Source organism: Lepisosteus oculatus, chromosome 14 (assembly GCF_040954835.1).
Source record: "Lepisosteus oculatus isolate fLepOcu1 chromosome 14, fLepOcu1.hap2, whole genome shotgun sequence".
In the NCBI taxonomy this organism is placed as follows: domain Eukaryota; kingdom Metazoa; phylum Chordata; class Actinopteri; order Semionotiformes; family Lepisosteidae; genus Lepisosteus; species Lepisosteus oculatus.
Genome location: NC_090709.1, coordinates 51,304,118 through 51,322,696, shown reverse-complemented (window position 1 = coordinate 51,322,696; position 18,579 = coordinate 51,304,118). Strand labels below are relative to the sequence as shown.

At 38.3% G+C, this 18,579-nt stretch overlaps 1 protein-coding gene across 2 annotated transcripts; it reads left to right on the top strand.

Annotated features, from left to right (window-relative positions):
• Nucleotides 1-3,139: 3,139 nt before the first annotated feature.
• Nucleotides 3,140-17,978, top strand: LOC138243045 (uncharacterized). Of its 2 annotated transcripts, XM_069198532.1 has the most exons (12): nucleotides 3,140-3,691; nucleotides 5,929-6,098; nucleotides 14,022-14,223; nucleotides 14,374-14,496; nucleotides 14,761-14,787; nucleotides 14,920-15,024; nucleotides 15,398-15,541; nucleotides 16,068-16,136; nucleotides 16,290-16,462; nucleotides 16,854-16,918; nucleotides 17,162-17,271; nucleotides 17,498-17,978. In XM_069198532.1, the coding sequence occupies exons 1-12, from the start codon at nucleotides 3,373-3,375 to the stop codon at nucleotides 17,608-17,610; spliced, it is 1,620 nt and encodes a 539-aa protein (XP_069054633.1). In that variant the 5' UTR covers nucleotides 3,140-3,372; the 3' UTR covers nucleotides 17,611-17,978. The 2 variants fall into 2 exon arrangements, with proteins under 2 accessions (XP_069054633.1, XP_069054634.1); XM_069198533.1 differs by lacking the exon at nucleotides 14,374-14,496.
• Nucleotides 17,979-18,579: the final 601 nt, after the last annotated feature.

Below are 18,579 nucleotides of genomic sequence, written 5' to 3'. Positions count from 1 at the left end.
TGAATATAAACGTAAACGTAAATGCTATTCAATAGAGTACATCACAATTACGTTGTACTTCTTAGAATATTTTAGCTGGAGATCTTCAAATAATGAGTGTAGAAAACAGCACTGCTAAAGATCAATATCTCTGCTGTCTCCTGAGAAACACAAGTATAGAGACAAAATAGAATAAATAATACTACAAATCTATTCAGTTAACACCCAGATGTGACAGAATACATTAAAGACTTACACCCCCTTTAAATATGTATTTCATTAATATCAGTTCTCTTCCCTCCCCAGGATACCTGCAAATTCTCTATTGTCGAAGAAAACTCAGTCTTCACTCAGGTTTGGAGATTGTCAAACAGAGATCTTTAATTCAATCAGCTGAAGGGGAGCACATCACAGAGAAAGGGTTTCCCCTAGCACTCAAAACATGCTCCCTGGACTGAAGTTACACTTTCCTGTCACGATATTAGTTCCCCCTCCTTAAGGGTGCTCCAGCCCTTTCACTAAAGACTTTATTCTATGCACCTGCTCCCTATTCCCAGCCCACCTTAAAAGCCAGGCGCTGACGCTCTTCGGGGCTCTGCATCTGATTTCCATATCGTGCGAGTCCGGGACCAGGAAGCGCCTGGTCCCTTTAAGGTTTTAACCTCGGTTCCCGTTCGCCGGTTCCGACCCGGCCTTCGTGGTTTTTAATTCCTTCCTCTGATGGATCTCCTGGTTTTGGACTTACTCGTGTGTTTTTGGATTTTCCCTAAGGATTACTCTCGGGTTGTTCGCCTCGGCCACACCTCCCCTGTACACCAGCGCACCTTGGACACGCCCCCTTGTCTTCAGCCCCGTTTTCCTGCATGACGTTTCCCTAGTGTTTCCCCACTCCGTCGGACTGTGTCGTCTGCATAGGGTCCGGAAAGAACTGTTCGTTACATTTCCTTTATTTACATTAAAAGTAGGCAAGACTTTAGCAGATCAAAGGAACATACAGGGAAAAGGGGCAGTGTCAGAAGTCAAACAAACAGGACAGGCAGAAGCCATTTGGCATCCTGCAATCTGTTTCATGTCTCTCTGGTTGAATGGGTGTGAGGAATCACAGGCTTTAGTTTGCACCTAAGACAGTGGTCTTAGGTGCGAACAGAAAACCTTTCCCACGAATAGTCTTGACCTTTTGGCTTGGTCTTCCACACTGTCACACATTAAAATCTGTGTGTAAGTCTTACATGTGTCACGTCTGGGTGTTAAATTAATAGATGTCTTGTGTTATTTAAAATATTTTGACTTGTAGAGGCAATGCTTGTTAATAAGACAGAATTAAGCGTTGCTGTAGTTTCCTAAATGAGGCCCCATCTCTCTCTTCATCTTTGTGGTGCAGTCACAGAGAAGCTATTCATGCAGGCTGATTTAAGGTGTGTTCTTTTGATAAGTAGCAGCTCCCAAATGGGGATGCACTTAGCTAAGATTGGCTATCATGATCAATGGTCTTTCCCTGGGACCTATTTGTCTAGGGAGTGCCAACTGGACATCTGCATTCCTAAGTGTCAGGAGTAAGTGACTCATCTCTCACCTTGATCAACCAATCAGGGACTGGGAGGCAGTGGTAACACCACGTTGGTCTCCCATTCCCGCCAAAAAGTTAGCACAAGCTCAGGTCGGAGCTCTCCTTGGCCATTTCCCGCACACTCTCAGAGACAATCACGTGGCAACTGGTGTTGTCTGCACTGGGACTTAGACTTTGTTCTAAGCGCGAGGCTGAGGATCCCATGCGTACTAGAATTCTGCAACAACCAATGTGAACGCTCCGCTTGATCAACGGCAGCCTACAGTTGGACCCTCTCTGACGACTTGAATAATTTATTCAGAAGCACCGCTGGACCGGGAACTAACCAGTTTCTTCCCATGCAAAAGAGTGACTTGTGAAGACCCGCGGTCACATTCTGTGCATAAGGACTTTCTACTAATCAGCCAGACTGCTGGTAGATTCCCTGGGAGCAACGACTGCCCTGTGCGCTGCAGTTAGATTCTTCCGCCAGTCCTACTCCCAGCTGCACCTCGATTGGTTGGCCGGTAGCCAGAGGACGCCTAGACGGGCACCTATTGGACAACCGCTGGAACAGAGGTTGCAACAGAACCTGTCAGCTGGTTGGGTGTTTGTACTGGGAAAGCCGAATCCATACAGTACAGTGGATAAGTAACCCCATGTTCTACATTCCATCTTGAGAATTTCATTGTTACCTCAACACAAGTTTTTATCAATTTAATTCATGAGTAATGTATTTACTTTCGAGTTTAGAGTAACAGTGGGTAATAACACTGATTAGAGATTTGGTATAGCCGGACGGCATATTGAAGTATACTCTCTGTTGTGTATCTCTTTGTGTTTGCATCTCTTCGAGATTATATACCTTGTATATTGATAACTCTCAAAGTAAGGTCTGCCGCCTGTATTCAGGCAGACTGGTATATGTTTGGTACACAATTTATGTTTAATAAATGTATCTCGTGTATTGAACCCGTGTGTGTGCGTTGTTAGTTGTTCTGACGATTGATTTTCTAAAAGCCATAACGAACTACTGTACCACGTGATTACTGCCACAATTAATACTTGTCTCAGTAAAATCACAAATCCCCTACAACTTGCTGTAGTTTTGTCTGGTCAAAGGTGGGCGCGTTATGTAATATCTGCTGACTGGTTCAGACTATGTTCATGTTCAATTTGGAATTTGAGAATAATGTACACAATTTTACTATTGTAACGCTTACGGCCGACAAGCACTGTGTGTAAGAGCCGGCGTACCAGAGCGGGTGACGTCACCGCCCTTCCCTGTGATAGCAGGACCACAGCTACTGGGCTGTGGAGAGATCTCTCTTTGGCTCACGGGGCTAGGTCGCTGCAGAGAGACGCGGAAGTCCCGGGTTCGAGCCCCGGACGGTGCAGGGGCCGACCTAATGCGGCAAGGGCGCCCGCCTGAGCCCCCGTTGCGTTACACTATATTTATAGGAAAGAAATGTATAGCTGAATGCAAAACACACACACGAACATGTAGCTTAATGGCTATTCACTCCTCCTGACTAGTTGGCGCTAGACGGTTGCAGTGAAGTTCATATCGTTACAGAAAATCTCTGTCGACTTCCCTCCTGGGTTGTTTTTAAGCCTCTGCGGCGCTAAAATGACGTCATCAGGCTGCGTGGCTGTGATTGAATCCGCTGTTTAGATGAATAATAATTTAAAAAATGTTATTCTTTTTCTATTTTAGAAGAATAATAAAGGCAGTTATTAAAAAAACGTTTTAACTCCTGGTGGCGCGACCCTGTTTTGATGCAGATTTGTGCAGACTGAATCTAATCGTAAACTCAGCCTTTCTTTTGGATCGACTGTTTAGAAAGATGGCTAATTTATTATTCACGCTGGAGACCGAGCTTCACTCTTTCATGGAGGTTTTGCTTAAATCGATCGTGGATGAATTTTCTGAAGTTTTCCGAAACAGAATGGTTAAAATCACACAGTGTGTGGAAGAGAGTTTCGGGAGTGAAGTGGCGCAGCTGAAGAAGGAAAACGAGAGCCTGAAGTGGAGATTGCAGCTGTGGGAGAAGGAGTCGGGAGCAGGAGGAGATCGGGGACAGACAGATAATGTTGGATACACGCTTCCCTGTGAAGCCACTGCAGGAATAAAGGAAGAAATGGACACGAAACTGGAGCTGTCAGGTCAGTGTGTGTGTTTAAAAACAGTGTCTTTAACTTCCTCACTGGTGAGAATATAGTGGAGAGATACAGAGTGAAGTGGGAAAGTCTTGTGTAGCAGCAGGATTATTTTAATAGAAACTGAACTGTTGTTGTTCCAGTTATGATACTGAAAACATCAGTAATACAGTAACAGGTCTGAAAACAGCACTTTAAGACTCAATAATCTCATTATTGGATTAGCAAAAAATCGGTAAATTATTTTATTTGCATTTGTAAATTCTGATTCCCAACATATAATGTGAAACTTTATTCTGGAATACTTTTAGGTCTTTTGTATGTAATTAATCTAAAGGTAAAAATTATTGAAGACACAATAATTGTATAGGAACAAGTAATGAGAGAGACAAGGCAGTAGGTAAAGGTAATGTAGCGGGAGAACAAAGGTTGGGAGGGAGGAGGAGTGAGAGGCGGGAGCAGGGGACAGAAAGAGAGGCCAATCAAGAGGTGTGAAGTCAGTCAGGATAGGTGTAGAAAGGTGTGAAATGAAATTTCCAATGAATGGAGAAAATTTAGTAGAACAGTAGTCTGTCATTAAGAGAAGGGGGAAGGTGTGATCCTAGCTGCAGGATAAGTTTGGTTTCGGTGGTCTTTCTGATGTATGAGTTCGGAAAACCATCTTTGAGAACACAGACAGAGAGATTAGAGTGGCCGTGGCCGTCAGAGGTGAAATGAGAAACAATGGGCTTGGAGAGATCTTTAATCTTCACAGCCCTGACGTGTTCTCTGAAGCGGTCTCCGAGTCTCCTTCCTGTTTCTCCAATGTAGATGGCTGGGCATTTACTGCAAGAGATACAGTAAATAAGGTTGCTGGAGGTACAAGATGCCATCTGGGTGATCCAGAATTGTCCTGAGGGGCCTTGAATGAGTGTGTTGTGTGAAGTGTACTTGTAGGTGATACAGCAAGCTCTGTTGCAAGGGAAAGTACCTGGTGTGGATGGTTGTTGAGGGCGGTCAAGGGAGCTGTGAACAAGAAGGTTGCGCAGATTAGGTGATCGGTCATGAGATGATGGGGTGGTCAGAAAAGAGGGCCCCAATGGAGGGATCATCCTGTAGGATGGAAAAGTTGTCATTAATAGTCCTGGGGATAGGAAGTGTGTTACTTCTGAACAATTATTGTATAGTTCAGGTGGGTAGCTGCGTCAGCATGCGTAGTCAGCAAAGGAACAAGTAATAAGTGTATTTGATGCTGAAAAGAGAAGAGAGAAAACAACCTTTTGGCTGTGAAGCCTTTTTCAGGTGAAGGCACCCGAAGAAGGCTTCACAGCCGAAACGTTTTCTCTCTGATAGAATCAGTTTTTATAATTTAGCCTCATTACCAAAATTATTGTGTAATATTTGTATAATTAATAATCATTAATAATTGCTTACACTTATATAGCGCTTTTCTGGACACTCCACTCAAAGCACTTTAGAGGTAATGGGGACTCCCCTCCACCAACACCAATGTGCAGCACCAACCTGGATGATGCGACAGCAGCCATAGTGCGTCTGAACGCTCCCCACACATCAGCTATCAGTGGGGATGGAGAGCAGAGTAATGAAGCCAGTTCATAGATGGGGATTATTAGGAGGCCATGGAAATTTTGGCCAGGACGCCGGGGTTACACCCCTACTCTTTTCGAACATATGTATAATAAATAATACTATACAGAAATTATAAAAATAATACAAGTTGCAGTACGTATATTTATGTTTGTTGAAAAATAACTCCCCAAAGCACCAGATTAGTATTTTAAACATCTGTGTGTATTAACATGTATTAACTCAGTGCAGTGTTAATGTACTGTAGTGTCCAGTGTGTCTGTATTAACCCCTCTCTCTCTCAGTGCAGTGTTGATGTACTGGAGTGTCCAGTCAGTCTGTGTCTGTATTAACCCCTCTCTCTCACATTGTAGTGTTAATGTACTGTAGTGTCCACTCAGTGTGTCTTTATTAACCCCTCTCTCTCTCAGTGCAGTGTTAATGTCTTGTTGTGTCCAGAGTGTCTGTATCTTTGTTGTATATCTGTTTGGATATTTGGTCTACATCTAGTTTTTAAATTAGCTTTAACAAGTTAATTTAAAAACAGTTGCCAGATGATATTTCTTTGTTATCTCAAAATTAAGATGTTTAGCTTGTTTTTGTGTGGATATTATTTACTTTTGAACAGTATTCTAAGCTTATGTTAAAGGCCTTGTTCTCTTGTCCTGTGTTTTCAGGGTCAGAGGCCAGTGCTCTCCCTGATGCTGGGGAAAGGGCTCCTCTTGAACAGCAGCACAGTGAGGAGGAGTGGGGCTCCAGTCTGATGCAGGAAACAGAGCTCAGTGCTGCAGAAGGGAAAGAGACACTCAGTGAGCAGCACACAGAGAGCAGTACCTTAAGAGCGCAGGTGGGCTCTCAAGTTGTTTGACTGATTAAAACTCTCTGGTTTCTCTCCTGTGTGAATGTGCCAGTGAGTTTTTAAGTGGCTTATGTTTTTAAAACCCTTCCCACACTCCCTGCAAGGGAACAGTCTCTCTCTCTCCCATGTGAAGGTTCTGGTAGGGTTTTGAAGTGCTAGACTGACAAAAAAACTGCTCATGTCTAGGGCTGGGCGATATAGCCAAAAACGTTATCACGATAAAAAAATTCATATCAGTCGATATCGATAATTATTACGATAAATGTCAAATTATTATTTCTTTCAAGTTTAAAGGCAGATTTTTTCTCCTGAGTGAAAGTTGAAGAAACCAGACAGTTAATTAGTAAATTAAACAACTCTTTATTTTAAGAACACAACAAACACTTGCCAAACAGCAGAAACTGGAACAACAAATCTGAGGTAGAGAGTATTCAAGTCTTTTTTATGTCAAAATATGCATGGTGCTTATAGATGGTCCCCTTCCACTAACAACATTAGTTTGTGCTTGTCATTTTTTACTTTCTGCGTGTTCTAACAGGTGATGTTGTTTTAAATGGTGAAATAGGTTCGTGGTGTTGCCTGTCTTTGCTGGCACGGATCTGCGGCACAGTTTGCAGTGCACGCTGCTCTGTTTTATGTCTGATTGTAAAAAGCCAAAATATCTCCAAATTTCCTAAATTGAATGACCTTTTCTGTCAACGATGTCATCGTCCTTCGAGCTGGTCGTTGGCAGCACTACATTAGCTTCAGTGTCGCTCATTTCTCCACTCTTCAATCCTGTCAGCCACCACCGTGTGGGTAAACAATACCACGTTAGCTGCCCGGTCTGCAACACGCACGCGCACTCACGCAGTATTTTGGCATAAACATATATATCAAACATTTATCAAACTTTTGTTAAAATTATATAGAGGAAAATTATATTGTGATAATTATCGTTATCGAATTATCGCCCAGCATTACTCTTGTCCATCCTGTAATAACAGTTTGTCCCCTTCCTCTAAGCAAGGGCTTGAGTGATTCTTCTTGAACATCTGGCCTTGCTGTGGTTTCTCACCCAGCAAATGTTCCCAGTAATATTCTTGCTCTGTGTGCTGATACTGAGCTGTGTTTACTCCATTGTGTCCCTCAGTGTGTTGCTCAGCAGTGTGCTCTCTGTGAGAATAACCAGTGACCAGCTTGATGAAAGGAACTGGACCCAGTAACTGTTCTGTTTCTGCTTAATGGTGATCTTACTGATTTCCTTATGTGGGTTCAGTTTATAGTTTTGTGATATGTTTATATTTTTTGATAATGTCAAATAATAATAATTTGTGTTGTTGATATTGTGTCAGGGTGGCTGATTACTTCCTGTTATTCTTACAACATTTCTCTAACTAGGAAATATTTCTTGTGCTCTTATAACAGTGAAAACAGTGCCTTTCTTCCTGTCTTGTCTTATAGAATGCATGATCACGTGTGGCTTGATTATCCTTTCTGGAACAACTTGCTTTTCATGAAATACATACAGCTTGTGAAAGATGAAATACAAATCTTGCTTATTAGTGCAAAAGAAATATCGCAGGCTGACAAGAAAAAGCATTTTTTTCTTTTTTTTTAAGCAAAAGCTTACAGGGACACACCTGATTCTCTGGGCACTGTTAATTGAAAGGTTAGTGGTTCGAGCCCACTTCTCATTATTCTGATGTAAAACTCATCTATACTAAACAATTGAGTACGTAAGTCATTATCACTGGGAGTGGCCAATAATGACCAACATTCAAGGACATTGTATTCAGCCATGCACTTTGATCTTCGAATGGCTGGCAGGAGAATTCATTTATTCTCTCACTGCACCCTTAGTTAGAATATTTAAAATTACAACACAGATTTGTTGGAGAACTTGACAAGCAAAAAAGACAGTTGGACAGCATAATTATGTTAGGACTGTACATTTGTATTTTAATACCTTTGTATATTTACCTTAATTTAAATATACATGTAACTTTAAATGCTGTTCTGTATCAATTAAGTTTGTTATATTTTTAAATAGTTTAACTGAGGGTGCAAGGGGTCTGTTATACCTTGCGAAACATCCAAGACAACTGTAATAGAGGCTCAGATTTTCAAATTTGCTTTAAAAAGAAAACCACAATTTGTGCAATATAATCCCTCAATATCAACGTTCAGTTAAAGGATTTGAAGAAGCAACAGCGATTGGAGAGTACATTGATTTTGGGCTGATGAAAATCAAGTAAATAAGACAAAGGCAAAACGTGAATTCATTGGCACTTTCTGCATATTTACCACAACGTTGCATTCTGATCATTAAAAATCTAAAAATCTTGCATTTTGCAAGAACTTTTAATATAGCAGTTTTAATTTTGGACATTTAGAACATGGCAGAATATATGGTTAACCGAGGGTGAGCAAAGGGTGATTATTGCTATGAAACTATCTCCAGGTTATAAAAACAGCTCAAAATTCTGACACTGAGGTGTGAGAGACAATGGAACAGAATGTCAAAATCCTGAACTTCAGGAAATTTTACTGTACCATTTTTAAAATATGACCGTGTAAACATGGCATGTCCCTCCTTCCTCATTACCAAAACATCTTAAAATTCCATCACTAAGGTAAGAGAGACAGAATCACTCATCATGAACATTTGTAATTATGACACTTCAGTGTTGCATTTCTGCATTGTGACATTCTGAACATGGTATGTTAAAGTATATAGAAAATCTGGATGTACAAAACATCTTTTTTCAGTGATTATGACATAAAATACGCTTCAATGCCAGAATAATTAATCATGGAAAAGATGCCTGCAGTGGACATTCATAGTTGTGATTATAGGAATGTTATATACGGTATCAAGTGGGTAGCTGTGCCTGCATGCGTAGGCTGCAAAGGAACAAGTAAAGGACTATTCCATGCTGAAAAGAGAAGAAAGGAAACACAACGTTTTGGTTGTGGAGCCTTCTTCAGGTGTGAGAAAGACAGGGCAGTAAGCAAAGATAATTTTCTTTTTATCTTTGCTGACTCCAGTTTATCTTTGATGATAAAATCAAAGATATAAAGGAATCCTTATGGCTAAAAGCTCCACATCAACTTCCTTTTATAACTAACCTCATCAGATCCCTCAACTCCCAACTCTTCCAGTTTCTCACTTCAGAGAAGGATAAAAAACTCAATCATCCTCTACAGAGAAAAACCATCAACACCCCTACCACCTCCACCAATCATAACCTTGTTGTTACTATACCCTCTGACCTTTCCCTTTCACCCCTTTGCATCCTCAGCTAACATATTTTAATATTTCAACAAAATTACAATAGATTATACAGTATTCATGTTTAAAATTAAGGTAAATATGTCAAAATATCGAAATCCAACTGCAGAGTGCTAATGTAACAATGCTTGTCAAGTTCTCAAACAAATCTGCATTGTATTTTTAAAATATTTCAGCAGAAGATGCAATGGGAGTATAAATGCCGATTCGACTATCATTTTTCTTGGGTGAATATGGTTTTCTGGGAAGTTGAGATGTTAGGCATCATTGGACATTTCCTGGTGATTCTGACATGTGTTAAACACTCGCATTTCCTGCAAATATTAAAATGGTTAAGGTTTTGCTGAAAAATCCAATTGACCTTTGCGGAGACAATGTTTACATCGCAGAATAAATCCGTCCCTGGGTGGGTCGAACCACCGACCTATCAGTTAACAGCCAAATGCGCTTACCGATTGTGCCACAGGGACTGGCGGGTGGGTACTTTTCTCGAATCACAAGTTTCAGGTTAAAAAAATCGCTTGCTTTTTTTTTTGCCAGCAGGCAATATTTCTCCTGCACTGATAACCAAGAACGCTCGCCTTTTACAGCCACTTGGACACACCACTCTGAGACATCTGCGTTCAGTAAGCGCTGAGCCTGCTCTCAGAGCAAATTGCCTCCTTTACATAGCAGACCAGACACTGACCCAGTGGGAAGTGATTCGTCGAATATACGTATATATCACGGGGAAAATACGGCTATACGTATATATACATCGCCGCAATGTATAATCAACGTTGAATTGCAACCGTAAAATCAACGACATTAATAAACGCACATATAACGTTGAAAACACATCTAACACAGTGTCTGAGGCTTTTTACTGTATATATCGTGTGTGCAGCAACTAGGAGTATACAGCAATCTGCACAGTGTACGAAGTAAATTATTTTCGCAGTAATTAATTCATTTACATGTGTATAATAAATATAGTTATTATAGTAATAAATATAGTAAATACATTAACTCCTGCACATCAAACAGTCCCGAGTGACTGTTAGTGTCAATTAGTGTTGTCTGACCATTGACAAAGTACAACTAGTTTTTTAGGGCACAAGTTAACTAAATTCTTCTGCCTAGAACTGAAAGGGCGACACCCCTCCCTCCCCCCGTGATGCCAGGCCTGTCCCCATCCTATTCCATAATGTCATTATATATAATATATAAACAGTGACCGATCCTTACTAACTGCTTGCGTTAAAATTGCACATCAGCACATAGCAGGGGGCACATAGCCGCGATGTATTATCAATGTTAAATTTCAACCATAATATTGACAACATTAATAAATGCATATGTTGAGAAAATCTCTAACCCAGCATATTTTCAGGTTATATACCACATTGCATTGCTAGTATTCGTTGGTCGCCATTTTGGCCACGTTTTTCAATCGTAGAAGAAATCCGCAGAAATCTCAGCAATCCTCTTTTGACGAGTAAGTATAAATAATAACACTATCTGAATACATACAGATCTTACTTAATATTATTTTGTTTAAAATATTACGTTAATACGCAAAAAATGGCACATAAAAATAATGTGAAGGGGAAGATTACACAAAATAGTTTTGCCGTTTCTCTAATTTGAGAATCGGAAAAAACAGCACATGTTCAACAGGTCATTGAAAAGAAGTATGTAACATGTACCATTAACAATGTCAATGCTAACCAACCCTTAATTTTATAGTACCCCATGGATTTGTAAAGTATGTGATGATAATTTTCTCTGATTCTCCTAAAAATATATGGATATTCTTAGAAATTAGAATTGCCCCAGCAAGACAACTTTAAGGAATAACGATATGTTTTTATGGGAAAAAATAATCACATGTTTTTTTTCTAGATTTAACTAGGCAATTATATATGGGAAATACCTGCGTAGTGTGACCTTTTTTTCTCACCATTTTAAATTTAACAACATTTTCATCGCAGTCATTTTGTTCTTGACCCTTATATAAATGTAAATTATATGTACCCTTATATAATTATATGTAAATTAGATTATATAAATGTAAACATTAGAAAATCTCTGTTAAAATCCCAAAAATGAAACTGCTGATGGGAATTGCCGGAAATTACCGAGCGTACGGTACGGTCTAAAACGTGCAACAGTGCTGTATGTAAGTTATTTACACAGCTTTGCATACAGGGGTTTCACAAGGGGGTCTTGCCACCTGCCTGAAAAAATGTAATTAAATGTTGATTTCTTTGAATGACAATATTTCTATTTTTATTTTCTTAAGAAAAGTTGATACCATTTCCTTTTATATTCCATAGTCCTTATTGTACCATACATACAGCAGTTGCTGTTTATTTACTAACTGCATGTGTTACAACTATCTGTAGGTGCACATCAGCACGCAGGGGGCACACAAAATCAGACTTTATGTCAAAGCACTATTCATCCCAATGGAGGAAGCGACGTGCAGAGCTAAATGCACTTGCAGAATCCAACAGTGATGATCAAGATGATGAAGATGACAGTTTTCACATAGATGACACCAAGGATGAGAATGTGGAACAATCGTCTGGTGATATGGGTCCTTGTGTCAATGATGACATTACACGTCAGGATTCAAATGACTATGGGTACACTGAAGAAGTTATTACTTCTGAAGAAGAAATCTTGAACGAGGTTGAAATTTCTGACTCTGATGAATCTGATGTAACTGACCCCAGTCCTGAATCTACTGACCTTGTAGATGAGGCACAGACTGACCCAGCAAGGCCAAATCTATCTACTGAACTTGTAGCTTGGTCTGCTAAGCATGGTTGTTAAAGATAGTGTTTCAATGATTTATTGGAGATATTGAGACGTCAGGGGCACAAGCTTCCAAAGGATTGCAGGACTCTCCTACAAACACCTAATAAAGTGCAAATCAATGATAAATGCGGTGGTCAGTACATTTACTTTGGATTAAAGAAAGGAATCCTGAAAAACATATATTCTTCTAAAACATTCCAAGAAAGCATGTATTCTGTAGACCTGTGTATCAATGTTGATGGAGTTCCTCTCATCAAATCTACATCTGTGCAATTTTGGCCTATTTTGTGCTCTTTTCACCAATGCCAGCCTTTCATTGTAGCATTATTTTGTGGAGGGTCCAAGCTTGAATCAGTTGATGATTATGTGAGTGACTTTTTAGAGGAGTTAAAGTTACTCACCAATAATGGCATTCACTTTGAAGATAGAGTATTTAATGTTACTGTGAAGGCTTTTATATGTGATGCCCCTGCACGCTCATATCTGAAATGCTGCAAAGATTCGTACTTTGGCTGCGAAAGATGCAAAATTAAAGGGAGCTGGGAGGGTAAAAGTTGTTTTCACAGGGGAAGAACAATTCAAGAACTTTGAGTACAAGGAACACCAACAAAGACTTTCTCCCTTAGCTGCTGCTGGAATTGGGTGGATAAGCCAGTTCAACCTTGACTACATGCATCTAGCTTGTCTTGGTGTTGCCAAAATAATTCTTATTTTCTTAAAGCAAGGACCATCTAAATGTCGACTGTCAGGCAGAGGAATTAAATTTCTGATAATTTGGAAATTCTTAGCGGAAAGATGCCTGGGTAATTTGCTAGACAGCCAAGATCCCTCTCAGAGCTTGACAGATGGAAGGCTACAGAGTTCCGCCAGTTCCTTTTGTATACAGGCCCCATTGTGCTTCGTAATGTTGTATCAAAGGAACTATACACACATTTTCTGATGCTAACAGTTGCTCTTTCCATTATGTTGGACTCGGATGAAAGAAAGAGAAATGCCTATCTCAACTATGCCCAAAAACTGCTTGATACCTTTGTTGACAATGCTCAGCATTTGTATGGACCAACATTTGTTGTATACAATGTGCACAGTTTGAGACATCTACATCAGGATGTGGTACAATTTGTTCCTTAAATGATGTATCTGCATTCCCATTTGAAAACTTTTTACAGTCCTTGAAGAAACTAGTGCGGATTAGTCATAACCCTATAGCTCAAGTAGTAAAGAGAATGAAGGAGAAGGAAAGAGTTCAGAGCAACTGTGAATCATCTTGTTCACAGATGTATATTTCGTCAAGACAAAAAGACTGTTGCTTTCTGTTGGATAATGAGGACTTTGCATTTGTGAAGGAGAAAAGAGCAGACAGAAGTCTTCTATGTGATGTTGTATGACAGACTCAGACTTGTAACTTCTTCACTGAACCATGTGAGTCAAAACTGCTTAATATTGTATATGTTAATAGTCTGGAGATGCATGCAAGGGAGAAATTCCTCTCTGTAAAAGAGTTGCACAGAAAAGTAGTGTGTCTCCCATATGGTGCTGGTTATGTCCTTTTCCCTCTTCTACATGGCATAGAACATAATCCTGTTCCATGAAGAAGTTGCAACTTTTATTCACACAGGATGCTTCTGTCTGCTCTTTTCTCATGGTTAAGTTTAAATTTTAAAGTTTGTTAGGAACTGCATGTAGTGAATACCATCTAACTACAAATGTATACATAAAGCAGAATGTTTATTATTTAATTATGTATAATCATTATAAGTGAATACAAGTGTAGTAATCAGCACCACAATCTGAATTAAGACTCAAAATTAAAATGTGTATGTCTGTTTCAGGTGATGTGGACACGCGCTGTTTGGATAGAGCAGGAGGGGGAGGTTGAGGGAGTCCTGCCCTCAAACTGGGTGGATGCCCGAAGAGAGTATGTGTGGTGGCCGAATGATCCAAAGCAGGCCACAAAACTATACAAAGAGAAGGCCAACCCTAATAAAGATACTTGGGTTACCTTCAAGGTCATAAAAGTTAAACATACATCAGGTATAGCTTTCTTTGAAAATAAGAGCAAATTCCTGTTAATTATTATAAATTCCGATTGAATATTTACAGTAACTGTCTATGTACATGTATTAGTGCAACAATACCTTTTTCATATTTGATCATACGTCATGTAAATATAATTATTTGTAGACAAGAAATCAGAGTGTGATCACTTTGATTTAACCACCTCTGTTATGGATGCTGAAGACGAGGATGAGACACCCAATCCAAAACGCAAAAGTAAGAAGCGGGTGTTCTCCGATTACGTTGATGGTATGTAAAACTAACAATCTCAATAGCTATATTTTTAACCAGTTATTAATATCAACTGATGCCTCACTTAGCTTGTACCTTGTTATTGATTTTTTTACAACCCTTTAAAATAAGTCATTTTGAAAGGTGTTCTGTATGAAAATGTTAAAAATCTTATCAGATTTGTTGATCATGGAAATTGCTAAGAATTTTGGTTAGCTTATTCTATGTTAAACTAATTTTCAGTATTATATTGAAATATGATAATTTTCTATTATATTACAGACTTTGATTCTGATGCTGCTACTCCAGGTAAGTACATTTCTCTGCCTTCAAATTTCCCAAAATAAAGGAAATAAATTTATTGTAAAAAGTTACAGATCAAGTTGATTAAATAATGTAATTTGATATGAAATATTTTACTGCCATATTTTTTGTGTTTAGAAAAGAAGAAGCCACTGAAGCTGCCAGTGCCACCCCCAAAACTGAGGTTCTCTCCTAGGAAGAGTGTCTCCCAGAGCTCACTCAGCTGTTCAAGTATGCTTAAAGGTAGGTTATTGGAATTAAAGTTAAAATGTTTTCTTAATGTCCTTAGAAGATAACCATCATCAATCATATTTAAAGACAAGTTAACACAATTCTTTATGTTATTGAAGCCCAACAATCAAAAGTGAGAACCTCCCCAAAGAAAAAAACGGTGCTAAGTTCTGGCTTCAACATTCCTGAAGTTATTACTACATTTTTTGCCTACATCTAATTACTCTATGAAATTGAGATGAAATTCACAAGTTAATTTGTTTTTTTTATTATGTCTGAGGTTGTCACTATACTTTCCTAAGTCTGGAGAACTGTCTACCATAAGCGAATTATATTAAAAGATTATTGGACTGGTGAAAATTTTACTTTTATATTATATTGACAGCCCAGGTAGTCCAAATTGTGACCTCACCACGCAAAGTTCGAAGCCCTAAGCAAGTTATAAGACCAAAGTCTTCAACTGAACCCCAGAGTCACCATGCCTCCTCAGCTTCACACTCACCCTCGCCTTCCCCCTCATCTCGATCAGGTGAGGAAATAATGGCTTTATAAATGTTTTAACACAAGGCATTGTAGACATGAACAATAGTACATTACTTGTACCATATCAATTAAATTATTAAATTTAAGAATAGTTTATGATCCCTCTGCAAATGATAGATTTGATAGGTATGAGATTATTGTTAACTTTTTAGTTTCTAGTATCAAACCAGGATTGGCCAGATGGCAGAAATGATCCTGGAAGACTGTCAAAAAGTATGTATTTTTTATTGTATAAAGTAATAAATAAAACTACCCATATTATAGTTTTACACAGAATGTATTTTAATTATGTGTAGGCTCATACACAATATAAAAATATGTTGTGTTTTACCACAATGCTACAAACGACACAAACGTATTCAAAATTGAAGCTATTTTTTTAAATAAATACACCAATGGAGTTTAATTGACATTGTTTATAGAATCCTAGTTCAATGACAAACTAAATGATTAAATTGAAATATTAAGTTGTGTGATAAAGTAAATGTTTTCCATAACTGAATTCTTTTCAGAGTCTCCCAGGCAGAAAACCACGTCCAGACCAGAAGAGAAGAGAAAGAGAGATCCTCTTTCAGAAGGAAGTAAGTACAGTTAAAATAAACTACAGATGTGGGAATTTTTACTTTTTAAGATTATAAATTGCATGTAGCAACACTACAGTAATGCTAATGTGACAATAGAAACTCCTAACCTAATTCCTTTTAAATGCTGATATAAAATGTAAATTGTTTCAGAGTTTCAGAAGCGGGTATTGGGCCTCCTGATAGAGATGATGGATGAATTGAGGCGTTTGGGTAGGTCCACAGAACCGGTGGACTCCCAATTCCACATCAGAAGGCTGACCACAATGGAAGAGTTCTGTGCATACGAGCAAGCACTTGACAGCATGGACAATCAAAACCTGCTGGTATGATATTATATTCTCACTGTGGTGTAGAAAATATTCACTACTAATATTCTAGGTTTCAGATAGGTCATAATTTTATAGCCTACATCGGATTAATATGATCCATATCTGGCATACGTTCATATTTTTAGTTTATAATGTATAATCTTGCTTATCCTTTAATGGCAAATTAAAGTGTTTTCATGTTTTAAAGAGTGACTACAATTTTTTTTACTTTGAAAAATGGTTACTTTGTATTTTTAGACTGAGAAAATACTGCAAAAAAGTGCAGTTAATATGTGAAAATGTGTTCGTTTCATTGAATGGTCATGTGTAATGGGTATGTCTGATTAGTTGATTAATGAAGATCTAGTAGCTTCTAATATTATTTGTAATATAATATTATTTCCAGATAAACCAACTTCGGAGAGTAGGCGGCAGTGATGTCAGAGAGTGTGTGTTCACAGTCTTGTCAAGGTATTGCTTATTGTTTTTTTAAAATGTTTTTACATTACATTTTTACTTTGATCAAGTTAACATATCCACAGAATTGAGCTTATAGATACCTATGTGTAAACCACTGAATGTGCAAGGTGTAAAACTGCAAAATTGTCTTTTAAAATATAAGGATTACAGTACTATATTTGATCCTAAATATTTGAGTAAATAAATGTTGAGTGGAAAAAATGTCTAAACTAAATGTCTGAATTTGGTTTTCAGACTTATGACAAATGAACTGATGACAGAATTCAACTTCGCTGGCACAAACCGAAAAGATAAACAACAAAAGAGGGGCCTGGGAGACACAAATCTTTATAGAGTAATTAAAGGTACTCCTATTCTATGTTGTACTTTCAAACTTACTCTTTAATTAGGACAGGGTACTCTTTAATTAGGACAGACTTTATTGCTCAATCGCTATGATGCAAGCCAAATTTTATCCGTTTATTTCAGCTTTGAGCTTAGTAAACCTTTATGGTTCATTTTTGAGGTTATACTCAAGAAGATATTAATCATCATTTATTTGAGTAGTAATATTATATAATTTTCTCCTAGCTGCGGTGCTGAAGTCCCACCCTACATCAACAGAAAAAGAAATAAAGGAGCACGCAATGCGTTACTTGAAGAATGCATATGCAAGGCAGGGGGCCAGGAGATCTGGACACTGAAAATAATAGGTTTCTGGTTCTGTTAGGACAATAAGACAGGGTTTGCAAATTGTGGACAAAAATCGTCTTAACCTCAATTGTGATATTTTTTTTCCTTGGAAAAAAATGTATAGAAGTACATTTTAAAATTTATATTTGAATCAAAATGTGGTTTTGAGTTAGTGTGTTAATGTAATTAGTTTGTGTTTGTCATTACTATACTGTATATTGATGTTACCAGAATTTGTAGCTGAAGTTTAAGACTAGTTGTGTTTTTTTATGATTATTGCCCATATGTTGATTGTTGATTGATTGCATACAATGTATAATTTGAAATGCATATTTTTCAGGTGTGAATGTGTATTTTCAGAATAAATTTCTAAACCAAATCATTGGCTTGGTTTACTTGTTTCTACACCTACAAAACCTATCTTTGATGTACAGATGCAGCCATTCAAAATGCGCGGTAAACACCCGCGGTACAGTAACCTACCGGCAGGGCACCGGAGGGCACCGCGGTAAGTGATTGGCTGGCCAAAATGACCGATAGGGGCACTCGTGGTGCATCGGTTGGTAGTGAAAAGATTTAATCATTTAATGTCTTTACTGTGCACATTTTAATCCGCTTAGTTTTGAATATTTATATGGAATTTTACCACTAAAGGGAAATTTTAGTAGCTGAGCATAAAAAGAAGAGGAGCATAACGCATCTGAAGGTCATAAACGATATTAATTTAGGAACATAAATATTACTGTATGTACATAAACTGTACTGTGTATGGCTGGTCTTGATAGTTTAAAGAAAAAATACACACCAGTCTTCCATTTCTCCCTAAACATTTTAAGCATGAAAGTTTTATGAAACGGTACCCAAATATGTGATTGCTGTATAGAATGAATTTTAATTTTTAAAAATTATTTAACACGAAAATTATCCACCTGAGAACAGTCACCCGTTGCTACCCAACGCAGAAACACAGCCACTAACTA

Coding starts and splice junctions, on each gene's coding strand:
- LOC138243045 (XM_069198532.1), top strand. CDS start 3,373: ATGGCTAATTTATTATTCACGCTGGAGACCGAGCTTCACTCTTTCATG. Junction 3,692..5,928: donor CACGAAACTGGAGCTGTCAG/GTCAGTGTGTGT, acceptor CTGTGTTTTCAG/GGTCAGAGGCCAGTGCTCTC. Junction 16,463..16,853: donor TGGACAATCAAAACCTGCTG/GTATGATATTAT, acceptor TATTATTTCCAG/ATAAACCAACTTCGGAGAGT.